Source organism: Egretta garzetta, unplaced genomic scaffold, assembly GCF_000687185.1.
Source record: "Egretta garzetta isolate BGI_Z169 unplaced genomic scaffold, ASM68718v1 scaffold284, whole genome shotgun sequence".
NCBI classification, from domain to species: Eukaryota; Metazoa; Chordata; class Aves; order Pelecaniformes; family Ardeidae; genus Egretta; species Egretta garzetta.
In genome coordinates, this window is record NW_009259498.1 from 524,730 (window position 1) to 538,975 (window position 14,246).

The following is a 14,246-nucleotide window of genomic DNA, read 5'->3' on the forward strand; positions in this document are numbered from 1 at the left end:
TTTCTTCAAAACATGGATAAAAGATTTTAGTCGCACTGTCATGCTGTGTATCATCAATTTATAAATATCTCAAGACCCGGGCACATGCTAAATTTCAAACTTATCATTTAAGGCTGCCATACTGACAGGCCATCAGGCGTTGCACCAATTCTCCTATCCAAGAAACTTTCAGCAGCTACTGGAATTTTTGACCAGCATGGTACCTCATAAAGAAAAGAAATTAGCGGTTTTTAATAGCCATACTGCCAGGAAACGTTGCAGACAGAGGAAGAGAGACAATCTCTTCCTGGATGGAAAAGCAGGGCTGTACTAACGCTGCAGAAAGCTGGACAAAGCTCAGAACACTGGGACAATACATATACTCCCATTACTAATTTATTACATTATTTTGCTACTGTTCTTGGCTCTTTTCAAGCTCCATATAGTTCAACACGCCCCTGTGCAATCTAAGGATTTTTGCCATCCATTCCATTAGTTCTGAAACCTTCTGACAGTCTTTCTTCTGAGAAAGAAATTTTTAAAACTATTAACGCTCTGTCTTTATAGGTAATCCTGACAGCTACGTATTTTTAAGCAGCAGCCACTGAGCATTAAGAAAATACTTTCTAAAAACTCTTCTTTATTTTTTTCCCCCCTCAAAGAAAATGAAATTTAACATCACGCTGTTTACTTTGCACTTTTATCACCAAATCTGACAAAAAGAGAGGTCTGAGAGACATTAAACACCCATTAACATCTGAGGCTGGGCTAAGGACAAGCCCAAATGCTACACCCCACTAATTGAAAGTCAGAAAGGTCTCATCTGTTACCCCACAGCAGCTAGCTCCAGCAGTCTCATATGCTACCATCATGGGAACAGCATGGAAGAACTCAAAATCCCACAGCAGGAAGCATCATGGACCATACTGGCAACACGGGACTCGTCCAGTGAAAAGGTAGAGGACATAGGACAAAAACCTACGTGAAACTACGCTTGTTAACTTCTGCTTTTCACGTGATTATTTATTGAAATACAACAGCTACAAGTCCTTCCATATTGTTTAAGACCTGTTGCTGTTTCCCCCAAAACAGTTTACATCTCACAAATTCAGAATGCCTTCCTTTCAAAAGTAGTATTCTGTTAGTTTTTACTGTAGCTTAAACTTCTTACTTGGAGATCTAAAAGTTAGCCTATTGTTCCTCTGTATCTAAATTGTTCATACAAATTATTCATTACACAGCACCACGTACCCTTTATTTTCTTCCTTATCTGCACTGCAATTAGCTAGGATATAATGAAATACCCTAACAGCATATCAGAGTAGACAATATGAACAAAAGATTCAAGAACACAATCCAGCTTTCATGAAGATGTACTTACACAAAATATCAAGAGCAGCAGACAGTACTATAATTTCTGAATTCAGCATTTCGTAGTTTTCCAAGAAACATCAGCAAGCCTTCAAAAAATCACATACCCAGAAAAAGCTGTTGGAAGATTTCCACACATATCATTCCTCGTGTGTTTAATAAAGAGACAGAAAGCAGAATGAGACTCTAAAATGCACTGCATTTCTGTCCTGGGAGCTAATAACACGGGGTGGTTCCTGATTTATCGCAATTCTCCTTCAAAACGTCTGCTTCATTTCCCTAATAAGAATTTTTAAAACTTGGAAACAACAGTTTGGCACCAAAAAAAGGTATGAGTTACCCCAATAAATCAATGTGTTAAGTTTACTAGAAGAGACAACTTATTATTGAACGGAAATCTGACAACCGTTACAAAGCGAGACTCCTGTCTCCCTCATGCAGCGATGTGGACAGATTATCACTGCGGCTTATAAACAGCCAGTGCACAGTGCTGCACACAGCATAAAATTCCACATCATAGGCAAGGCAGGCCATGGTGCATAGCTGTGAATTCACCTGGTATGCTGTAACTACACAATTCCATCACGAGCTGACACAGAAGAAAGCTCCTCTGTCCAAGCTCTCCTCGTTTTCATCGCATGATGACCTAAGCATATTTCAAACTGACAAGTCTTAGGGAATTCATTTAATTTTAAAAGCACAAATAGCACAAAGCAATCAAACTGCGTGAATTTATACTGCACAGTTCACGCACTTTACTGTGTGCGTTGCTGTAAAATAAATTTTGATTATGTTACATCTGCACCAAATTAATGCAAGTAACTAAAGTACCAGAAAAACTGTAAACAAAATTCACTACAGAGTGGAAGAGAAGAGATAACAAATCCTAAGGTATTCACCAACAAACAAACAAGAGGCTGCTTTACTGGCAGTGTAGCACCATCTGGTTGACATGCTTTTGCTAACTATGCTGGTTTTGTTAGAGCGGCAAACCCGGTATTGCTGTAATGGCAGAAGGAGGAGAAGGATGTGGAAGAATCTCATTCAGATGCAGAATCTGAAAATCACTATCCAAAATACTCGCTCCTGGTGGCAGCTCCCCACTCCCATCTGCAATGTAAGGGGAAGAGGGAACGATCCAGAGAGCAGATAGAACAGAACAGTCCATGCAGGCTTTAATTGGAAGTAATCAACAAGTGATAAAGGTTTTTCTGAATGAGAGACAGGGAAGTCAAGTGAAACATTCTATCACTGTGAAATTGAAGCATTAGTAACGCCAAATTAAATATATACACCCTAACCATTTTCTTTTGAGTCATATAGGCCACAGACAGCTAAAAGAACAAAAAGCCCTCAGTGCTTTACTGGCAAGATGCATCTGATAATGTGCAACTTCATATCAACACGAACAAATATTTGGGGCAGAGAATCTTGCAGTCTTCCAGGCTTCTATCAGACTGTCTGAGAAGCTGTCATCATAAATTTGTACACCCAAAACAAAATATTATAAACACCAAGAGCTCAGCATTAACACACAGGACAGATTTCCAATGGTTACAGATCTTAAAAAAAAAAAAAAAAACACAAACAAAAAACCAGACAAAAAGACCCCAAACCAACCTCAGGTCTGACAAATCCCCTAAGAAACTCAAAACAGTACAATTTACAGAGGAAAGCATTCACTGAGCATGAATTAATAGAGTCCCAAAGGGGCCATGTATTTCTGAAAATGTTTCTGAAGTCTTTTGTGCACAGACCGCCATAAGAAGTTCAGCTTATACACAAGAGCTTGAAGATCTCTAATATAATGACAAAAAAATTAATTACAGATTTAAAGGTGGTTCATTGAGAAATAACTATTGATAAAGACTGTTCAGTGAAAACACTGGTGTAATATTCTAGTTACTTGCTCTATGGTCCAAATAGTTATTCCATGTACTTTATTTCTTTCAATAAAGAATTCAGACATAATTGATCTTTTCAACGTATGTGTTTGAAGGCTTCCCATTCAAAGGTAAATGTAGACACAGTGCCTATTTTAAAGAAAAATTAAATGTAACACGGGAAAAAGGAGGATGTCCAATGGTCAGGATGTTCACCACAACCACAAGAACAAAGACCAATAAAGGAATTCTGAACCGGGGCCCAAACATTGTATTTGAACATCTTAAATGGAAAGTTTGGAGAACTTTGAGGATATCAGCTGTTCCTAGCTGGACAGGTGACTGCTACAGCAAAAGGCACAGAGTGTACTCAAATTTACACTGAAAATAAAAAGGACATTTGATCTTTGAAATCGGAGATCAAGCAACACATTGGGTTCTGTATCATTCTAGATTTTTAAGTACAAATAAGGTATCCTTTAAAAAGGCTAGACTATGTTCATCAGAAGTCATCACGCTCAACGAACAACAGTGAGGTAACAGGCTGCAATATGCAACAGGTACAGCTACGTCAGCAGAGTGTATCCCTCTTAGGTGAAAATCCCCAACTCTGACCCTTACAGTAGTAAGGTTATACTCCATCCTGTTTCATAAATGATTGAACTGAAAGGTATCATAATAAAATGCGATTACGACCTTGACATAAATTCTTAAACTTAGCATACCTATTATAAAAATAGCAATACTGAAAGTAAGAAAAAAATAAACCCAGCAGGGAGCAAGTAGCGGCCTGGCAGAAAAAGGGTAATGTTTGCGGTAGTTTTGGTTTTTTTTTCCCCTTACCTCACATGGATGGGTCCCGCAACATAAAGCAAGGAACTAATTTTTTCTATAGAGCTCTAGAGTAGTGCACTTGAAACACTGCACTGAGTATAACATACCAAAAACATATTTAAAATAATTTTCAGATAATGAGAAAGTTCAGAGAGTGATGAAAAAGATTAGAAGATGGAAAAACAGACTAACAGACTGACAAAAGATAAATTTCCTATATCTTGACTAGAATGGTATGACACGTGAAATTTGCCTATACAACTTTGTAATGGAGAATAAAAAGTAGTTATTTAGAGAAGTATTAAGCTTTTCCTAGCTATAAAGTATGAATGAGGAGGGAAAAGTTGTTAGACAAAAGAGTCTTTTGATAAGCATATTTCTCTGGCTGGAATCATCTCCACAGTAAAATGACAGGCACATCAAGATTTAGATATTTAAAACCATATTAGGCAACACATACATAGAAGTACTGCAGGTCAAACCTGCTCTTTCATCAAAGTGGATTAGGTTATTTAACAGATTTTCCATCTCTAACTTGTAACCCCAAAATAGCACAGATATTATTCTAGCAAGAGTCTTTAGAAAACAAGCACATAAAACAAACTCCATTGTATTTCTGGGGAGTAAAAGTCAAATGAGAAGCAATTAGAATGATGATGAACTCATTAACTCAAAACAGCCACATAAATAAAGTAAAGCAAGTCTAAAAAACCTGTCTAAAATAGCTGATGAGACTTTTCCAGAGGACGAATGAATCAGACTGGTTTAAGTCAAAATGAAATGTGGAAATAGTTGCAAACTGTCCACGGACCAGTGTCTCATTCTAAGTAACATCATGAAACTGGTACAAAAATTACCTTCGAGATAAATGAATTCTACATTCATAAGCAGCATACCAGGCTCTTGACAGCTATACAGAAAGCTGCAGAGCCTGATGCCAAAGAAATGGATTTACGTTATTTTAAAAAGCACGTTGATGAGTAATCTGTTCTTTTCTTACCATCGTACTTTATTGCATGTCTGCGTAGCACCAAGAGGAGAACCTGCCACCATGGGGACTTGGATGGGGCTATGCTGTTTGTTCATGACAAGATCCAACTTCTCTTCCAGTGATTTACAGGTAGCCTCTAGTGCCAGCAACTTTGCCTCAATGCTGTCCAACCGCAGGCATATTGTCTGATTAATGGAATACAGGAATGACTAGAAAGGGGAGAATGCAAAAGAAACTGATTTTAAAGACTTAGGCATTTATCTTCAGCAACATACACATAAGGAAGCTCCAGATAAATGTGACAGGAAAACAATTCTAAAGGAACTAGCGGCGTGCCTAGTGACAAAATTCAGCCACGTACAAAACTGATGACATCCAGGAGCATTTTAGCATTCTCAAATTCTTCCAGATCTTTATTTAGAAGCCAAAAACATCCACGCCAAACACATTTTCAACTAAGCACTTTGTTAGTATGATTTCATACACCACAAAATCATTTAAAATGACATGCCAAAGCCTTTCATTTGATACATGTAAAAACAAAAAGATTATAAATCTATGAACGCATCCTCCTGGATAAAGTTAAATAAGATTTTTTCCTGCCCAAACAGATAAATTCAGATGATTACAGTGGAAATTATATCAACACAAATAACCTCAGAGACGATTAATGCCACTCACTTAAGTTTTCTCCTGAACAGCAAATCAAGAAAAGCAAATAAATAAAATCTGTTTTCCTAAGCAATTTTGTTCAAAAGAAAGCATATTCTGCTTGCTTTCTCTTGGGAAAAATAGGCCATTAAAGGGTAATGTTACACACATTCTCCTCTGCAAACAGCAATTGTGCCATCTTGTGGCCCTCCATTACAATCCACACACCGAATCAAGCTGGTTTACAGCGCGGCTTCCCCAGTGCTCTTTCAATGCAGAGCTTCAGTTTCTGCGACCATTTCAGAAACACAGAATCACATACTATTTAACGTGTGGGGGAGTAAAAGACTACTCATATACTTATGTTCCAAGACAAAAAACAAAACAAAACAAAACCCAAACCACACACACCCGAACTACTAAAAACCTAAAGCACACTCATGAGAACAGCAGGGGAAGTTCTACAAGTACAGAAAAGGCTGAATCAAATACGGCTTAACTACTATGAGAACGACATTAGCTTCAAATAATAATTTAAAACATGCTGAAACAGTCTACAAATTGTAATACAAACACATTCTCAAGTTTATCTTTTAGGTCAACTTCATTGACTTTATCAAAAATGTACCAATAGTGATGTTTGAGTCACTGGAATTAATTCTGATGACATTTTGTATCGTATATAAAATTCTTGCTACTGATTTGACACTGGAAGATTAGCCAATCATCCACATTTTAAAATTTATCCAAAAAAAATGTACAAACATTTACAGGAAGGCTATGAATAATTCCAATATTATGTATAAACAGTTTCTTTTACATTCTTTTATTTTAATATATTTCCCCAAGAAAGCTGACTTAATTGGTATTACGAATAAAACCAGAAAAAGGCATTATCGTAACCTTAATAGAGGGATCCTGGCAGTTAATTTCTATACGCTGACGTTTCAGAGCAGGCTCTACATCATCATCTGTCACTTCATGATTCTCCAACACAACTGCGAAGAAAAATGAGCATTGCCGTAGTTTAGAATACAAGAGGACAAGGTTCAAATTAAAATATATTAAATCGGTAAAACAAAAAAATATAAAAGACATTTCATTAACATATTGGATGTATTCTTTTACACTTACTTGGGTTTTCTCTTAAATATGTGACAATGGTTTAATGCTTCCCAAAAAACATTTATCCAAATCTAAGACTCTGTTTCAAATGCACTGAGGATGTAACATTCAAGCATCACCATGGAATTTTTAATTAGGAACTTACCACAAGGTAGCAGAGTTGCCACATGAGCTGTTCTGCTTTGACAGATGCTACAGGCTTCTGAACCCTCATGTTTATACAAAGCCTTAAGAAGTACTAATGAAGTTCTGTACAAAGTCAGGATTGCACCCACTACTCAGTGTAGTTGCGGGTTATTTTCCCCCAGTATAGATGAACAAAATCCTGCAAGCTTTCCAAAATAAATACATATGCAGACCTATAGGTTCTAATAGCCTTTCATCTGAAGGTAAACATTTTGAAGAAAACAGTAACGAAAAAGAATTTAGAACTGGAAGGCCTGGCTGCTAAAATCAAGGGGTAGAGCCCTGAACAGCCTCATGGTCAGAGCATCACCCAAGATCTGACCAGGTTTGAGTTCCTTTACCAAACTGAGGAAAGCAAGACTTGTTTAAGGTTGACCATACCCCAGCTGATAACCCTGAACGCCAAGCTACCAGCCAGGCTAGGACAGACAGGTCCCAGCTTGTCCTCCAACTCTTTGGGAACATTTCTGAAGTAACTTTTTCTTTCTGCATCAGAAAAAATGGGGGGGTTTATATGTGTTTCTATTTTCCATAACTGCAGCTACTGTTCTTTCAGTCACTTACTCAAACGTAATGGCAGCATAGGATTGATGCCTGTAGCTGATCTCAACACATTTTTGCTTAGTAGGTCAATTCTAAGCGAGGGATATCACAGTATTTGCTTTCAGAAGTGTTTTTCAATGTTACTGTCATTTTCCCATACATACAAAGAATTTTAATAATGTAAGCAAGAAACTATTTTACAATTAAAACAACAATTCATTATAGGTGGGTCACAGCTCTCATTTGAGGGAGAGCTTAAAACATGTATTTGGTCTGGAGAAAACCAAAAGAATGCAGGAGGCCATATTTCATTCAGTTTTCAGCACTAGTCTACCTCTGCACAAAAAAAGCCCCAGGCAATAAAGCCTTCAAAAGAAAAGTAAAATAAAAGAATAACCTGATCTAAAGGGTATTGAAGATATCCAAGTTAAGCTATTGAAAACTTGGTATGTAGTTTTAACGAGAGCCTCTCAGAAAAAAAAATCTGCAGCATTGCTTTATATTTTTAAGAAAAGCTCAGCAGTGATTTCCACCTTGTTAATGGGCAGTACTAGAAATTATCTTTCTTGTGCCATCACTACCATCTCTACTGTACCTGGATTATCTGGAGTCAAGTCTTCAACAGCAATCTGAACAACATCTGCCAAATCCTGTTCTGACATCATTCAGAACCAGGCAGCAATATCCAGTCAAACACCACTGCAGGCCCCCAAATCAGTAATTTTACAAGTCATGCAATCCTGAAAAACAGCAGCAAGAAAGGCATTAATACAGATATACTTGATATAGCAGTACAGCATTTATTTTTTCATTCTTCCTCTATAAAAGGAGATGCCGTTCCTAACAGAAGTGACCAAACCACAAAGTGATCGCCCAGTGGTATCAACCGCTACTTTATTTGATAGCCTCGTCAAAGAGCCAAGGACAGAACTGCCTCCATCACCTCTGTGAGTAATCTTTCCACACTAGGACTGAGACAAGAGCTCAAGCTTTCCTTGCTGATCCACCTTTCTGCGTTTTCCCAATGGATAAAGAAAAGATTTAGCTTCAGGGATTTGGCAGCTCATCAGTATAAAATACAAAATAAAATGTTTTCTTTTACACTGATTTTTTGTTTCAGAAGTTTTAAGACCACGCGAGACCATTCCTAAATTGCAGGGGTTTAATTTACAAATTATTACTTAGCTCTTGGAAGAGATCAGACTTTAGTATTGAGTCTTGATGTCGCAAAAGCATATGAAGCTCCCAAGCCACATCAGATTTGCAATTACTGCATTCTGTAACGACCTATATACGCACAAGATCCTTACATATATGAATTTTAACAGGCTTCTAAAATCTTCATAAACATTCAGTGAGAACATGGAGCTTCCTTGCAGCTAATTACAACTAGACTTGACGCAAAACTTGATTTTTTTTTTCCTGGCTATTGAACTTGCCTTATTTTTCTACAGCTCAGTTCTGATGAAACTATTCTAGAATATGGTCCCAATTTTAAAGCCAAAATATTTCTCAGCCCTTGTCCCTTGGAATTCTCTGTCAAGGTTATTTATTAGTGTTTTAAGAGAAACCTTCAGCCTGTAAAATTGAATTAAAATCGCTGGAACCATTCATATTTGTGCTTTCCCACAGTTTATAAAAGGATGGACAAGGAATACCAAGAGATCAGCCGATTTTTTTCCTTTTTAACCTGAAGCAAAAAACACTAGAGAGATAATTTGAGGTTTACCAATGGAAATGGTAATTCATCCCTTAACGCTGACACTGAATCAAATCCAAATGAGCACAAGAAAGCCATTAAGCCAGACAGGTGGAGTACAAATTTTTGAAGAGAGCAACGCAACCCACAGAAGAACTTTGAGCCTGAGCAACCGCTGCGCGCTGTGAAAGCCCATGGCAAAAGGAGGACTCCCCACGTATCAGAATTGTTTACTCAAAATACCAGCACTGCCAATACTGAGTCATTTGAAATTCTGATCGTGGTGAAAAAACTGTTGGGACAGCACAGACTGTGGCAGCACGCCCAAAAAAACCTGGCAATACATGAGTGCATATGGATGCCATTTTGGCAAATTTTATTTGCCATTTCTGAGAAATCCTGGTAACCAGCCAGGCTTAACATAATAAAACAGCTGTGCTACAGTTACTGTTTCATAATGTTACATACCGCTAAGTAATATTAAGAACCCTGCCCTCAACTTGAAGGAAGACACCCGCCACTCCAAACACTAAAAAAGGACAAACCAGAGCCCAACTTTTAAACTTTGCCTGTTTACACAATTCCCGATTTCACCGATACTTCACGTGTTGCATTTAAACAAGTTACAGCTACAAATGCATCAATATTTTACAAAATATTCCAAAGGATTTGCAATGCTTTTGTTTAAATCCACTTCACGTGATGCACATTTAGCCTTCCAAAATTCATTATTTCAAGAAAAACAAACAAAAATCACTGGCATTAAACCTTTCTTCAACACAAACAAAAAATAATTTCACACTTCTGACATCTGTTCTCCACCTCACAGGGGTCATCGTCTGAAAGTATCCAACCTCACATCAGAAAAGCACCACCAAAATATTCTGTCACGGAGTCTTTAAACAAGAGCACAACGACCAAGCTATGACTGGCAGAACAGCTACTACACACACAGGGCAATGTGTGTGCATAACATTAGTATTTATTTCCATTTAAACAAATTTTATTACAATTTCAGTAAGTCAGACACAGCTCACAGGCAATTAGCCAACATCCTGAGAGAACATATTTTTGCCTTCTCAACAGGCAGAACAAAACATACTTCTGTCACCAGAGGCAGTGAGCTCCTGTACCAAAACATAAGGGGAAAACAAATATATTTGTAATTAACACTAGACGTGCGGATTAGGAAAGCAATGCCCAAGTAAACTACACTGGGTACTGCCACCACAGCAGCTACCACAACTTGAATAAAATGCCCCTCTTCCAAATTCAGAATTTTAATTTATAATAGAAAATTTTAGCAGTGGTCTAACCTTGCTTTCGGAACAAACGGTAAAAGCCGGATAAAATTTAACAGGATTAGAGGAGTTAGATTAGTTTGTCAGCTATAAAAAGCCTCAGTCAACAAATTCAGAATAACTTCGCCAATATAGTTTCCACATATATCACTCAGTGAAGTATTTACCAGCACTTCCTTGTGTAAAACACTTATTTTCTTCAAATTTGCTATTATGTTCCCAGCCTTCTATTCTTTTTTCACCCCCCTCTTTCCTTCCTTCTGGCTGAAACCCTAGTCCCTATTAATTCTAAATTAATTATATGTACATTGGCATTAAGAAACCAATGCTGAAATATTACCTGGAACAAATATTAAGCTATAGGAAAGAAGTATTAACACAAAGCCAGGAAGCCAAGGATAAACTACAACAGGGACATGAAGTGTGGCCACTTTTTCCTCCCCGAACTAGCACGTGGAAGTTGGATCAACAGAGCAATACTTTATAGTCAGTTTGGCATTATCTGGGGGAGAGGTATGGGAAGAGAGCTTATACCAGACAACGGAAAATATCTCATTAACACATAGCCTACAGGAGGCCTTGGCCAGCCAAAGTCAAACTGCCTCCAGCTGAGCTCTTTCAGTGGATGTACACTGCACTCATCACTTCTCCCAGCAGGCTTTTTGGGGGGTTGGAAGAGACTGCTTCAACTCCCACCCAACGCAAAAACTGAAAACCAGGTTACGGTGTGTATCAGAGGGATTTCCTCCCACCTCCACCCCCCACTTCAGCCCTGGGTGCCTTCAAATCCCAGTTACCACAAATGTTTCCAACCCTTCAGACCTCTTGCATCATGTAAGACAGTTCCCAGATCAGCTCTTTCACTGTCCACCCTTTCCCCACCCCAGGCCAGACACTACTTTGGTAATCCTTGCCTAATAAACACACCAGAAACCCATTCCCGTTGTAGAAAGCAGCACAAATTAAAAATTGTCTCACATTCTAATCACAGCGAATAATGGAAACAATCACACGTAGCAAACATACTGCATTAGTTCCCTCTGAGCTCCCAGAGGAAAAAAATATTCCTTCAAAATTTGAGAAAACAGTCCTGAGATTCCAAGACAGAGCAAGCATCAATATTGACTAACAGAAATAAATCCTCTAATAATAAATATAGTCTATTTCATCACCCATCAAAACTTAAAAATATTAATTTCCCTATTTACGTATTATGAGTTGAAAGTGAAGAGAAACACTCCTCCCTGTTCTTGGCTTTCCATATTCAGAAACAAAGCCAAAAAGGGGAGCAAAAAGTCTTGAGCATTCCTACAACCACTTGCTGGGAGGTGGCTTTAGTAGTGGAACCCTCAGAAAAAATAATCAGAGACAAGTAAAGGTATACATTTAAAGCAGGTTAGATAAAGTGTGCTAAATTAAAGAAGCATTTGTTTAATTAATTAATATTTGTAAGCAACTAAATTAAATTCACCTGAATTCCAGATTAGTTTTTCCACACGAGTTTAATGCAATTTAATTAATCTATTTTAAAACATTAATTCAGAATAATTCTTCTGAGCAGTCCCTTGTAAACAAACCTATTTACTGAACTACCTGATGGCTTTACAAAGTCACGGGGCATCATTCCAAAGTGTATAATCAAAAACATCCATCGCCTTGTTAACATACAAAAACATGCAAAAAACACAAATCTTCTCTCTCATACTAATTAGTGAGGGTAAACACTGTATTAAAAAAACCAAACCAAAACAAACACAACTCTTTCCAAAGCTCTAGTCTAAGAGTGTTTAATTAAACTTCTCTTATTGGAGCAGCTAATAATTTCCCTGGCTAATATTTCTCAGTGCTATTGATAAATTAAAAGCTTCTCTTGTACTTCATTTTGCACTGTGACAAAAATTTACTTCTGATTGTCTGAAAAAAGCTGAAGGATGCCATTTTACTTTCCCCAACCCAAAAGCACCAAATGCTTTTCTTCTTCATTTCACTTTTCCTTTAAATCAATTAAGGCCAATTTTCAAATATGTCATTTCTGTTACAAATACATATTCTTCTTTATACAAGCGCTATTTCAGCCCATTTTTCTGAGCCGAATATCTACCATGAATGGGACAAAGAAAGGTCCTTATCTTGTGAAGAGCTGTGATTTGCTGACACTTATAAAAGTTTTCTGAAACAGCAAACCAGCCAGACCACAGCAAACCAGCCAGACCACAAGCCTAAGGATACGAATGTATTTCATACACGCATGCAAGCGTATTCATCCTCTGTGCGGACAACCCTGTGCAGAAATAAGATGACCTTATGCTGCAAAGGGATTATAGTTTAAAGATCATCTTCCCTCTGAAAGTGATGATCCAGAGAGGACATAAGACTCATTAACTCCGCTGCTTTAGTGAAGTCCGTTCAACTTCCCCGAGTACTTGTCCCTTCAGGGAAACAGCCCAGAGGACCCCTGAGCTTTAAGTCTCTGTGCAAAGAATAATCCACACCAAGAATGCCTTTGTGCAGTTCAGTTTAATCCACTCTGGAAGGAAATTATGCAGAAACCAGCAAAAAGGCACTCCAAGTACAAAACAAAATTTTTCACGCGATAGTATTCACAAAGCATATCCAGCACACTCAGGTTGTAACCTCGGCTAATCTGGCAACAGGTCTCCTGCACGGGGAAGTCTGTCGTGTCTTCACAGAAACAATCTCTAGGAGTGGTTCCATGGAAAGAACTGGGAAATGTTAATATAATCTGATACATGAAGTTATTCACGGGTATTACAAGGTTCCAAAGCTGACAATGCTCTTTAGGTCTTGCTCTGTGACTTGCAACATTTTTACAATCCCAAAGTCTGGCTTTTTCTCTAAGATAAAGTCACTTTAGTCGGCAGGTGGAACAGAGACTTTCTACGCTAATTAATAACGCCCCGGCAAGCCACACCAGTGCAAATGTTAATGCACTGTAACGGATGAGGAGTAACATAATAAAAAGAAACAATCAAATAGTATGCAGGGTTAAATGCACTGTAAATACAAGAGCTACCACCCTCCCTCATGCACCAACTCTCAGAAGCTGCAATCTATCAGAATATGAAGTTGAAAATTAATTTCAGGGGGAGGATGGGAAAAAAAAAAATCAGAGTTTATGGGGTTTAGTCATAATAAAGAAGTGTAAAGGAAAAGATTCTAATCTTTCTTAGCATGTTTGTTTAGCTTTCATCCTTAATTCTCAATCCACCTTAAAATGCAAGCAAACACACTTGTGTTTTAAGTAAATTTCATAGTAAAACTCCACAAGCATTTCAGTTTAACTATTTAAAAAAATTAATGTAACTACAGGTATCTTTGGTTCAGCCAAGCATCAGGAAAAAAAAAAAGTCTATCCTCCCCAAACATGACAGAAACATTCCTTATCTGTGAAAGCATGGACACCAGCCATAACATTCTGGAGATAGGTATATAAAATAAATATCACTCACAGAGATGCTATGCTGATGGAGTTCAGTACAAGTTCTTAAAATACAGATAGCAACAACAACAACAACAAAAAAGAAACAGCTGCTCCAAGAATAAAAGGATCTTGGAGTACAAAATCATGCAGGGAGGCAGAAATTCTCAAGTATTGCTACAAAAGCTCACATTGTTATTATTGTTTTGCTTCTAAAAGTACTTTCAGCCACCCGTCCCCAGCG

At 37.7% G+C, this 14,246-nt stretch overlaps 1 protein-coding gene across 6 annotated transcripts in view; it reads right to left on the bottom strand.

Annotated features, from left to right (window-relative positions):
- The window catches only part of LOC104125026 (BTG3 associated nuclear protein), a 309,443-nt gene extending 301,140 nt beyond the window's left edge, over positions 1-8,303 (bottom strand). For 5 of the 6 annotated variants that reach the window (XR_004841820.1, XR_004841821.1, XR_004841819.1 and 2 more), the window contains exons 1-3: positions 8,159-8,303; positions 6,613-6,707; positions 5,068-5,267 (exon numbers count right to left, since the gene is read on the bottom strand). Coding sequence is in view for 2 of the 6 variants with exons in the window: in XM_009637422.2 (XP_009635717.1) it covers positions 5,068-5,267; positions 6,613-6,707; positions 8,159-8,228 (365 nt within the window). In the remaining 4 variants the exon portion in view is untranslated. Of the gene's footprint in view, positions 1-5,067; positions 5,268-6,612; positions 6,708-8,158 lie in introns of those variants that run through there. The other variant, XM_035892984.1, reaches the window with a different exon arrangement.
- Between the last annotated feature and the right edge of the window lie 5,943 nt (positions 8,304-14,246).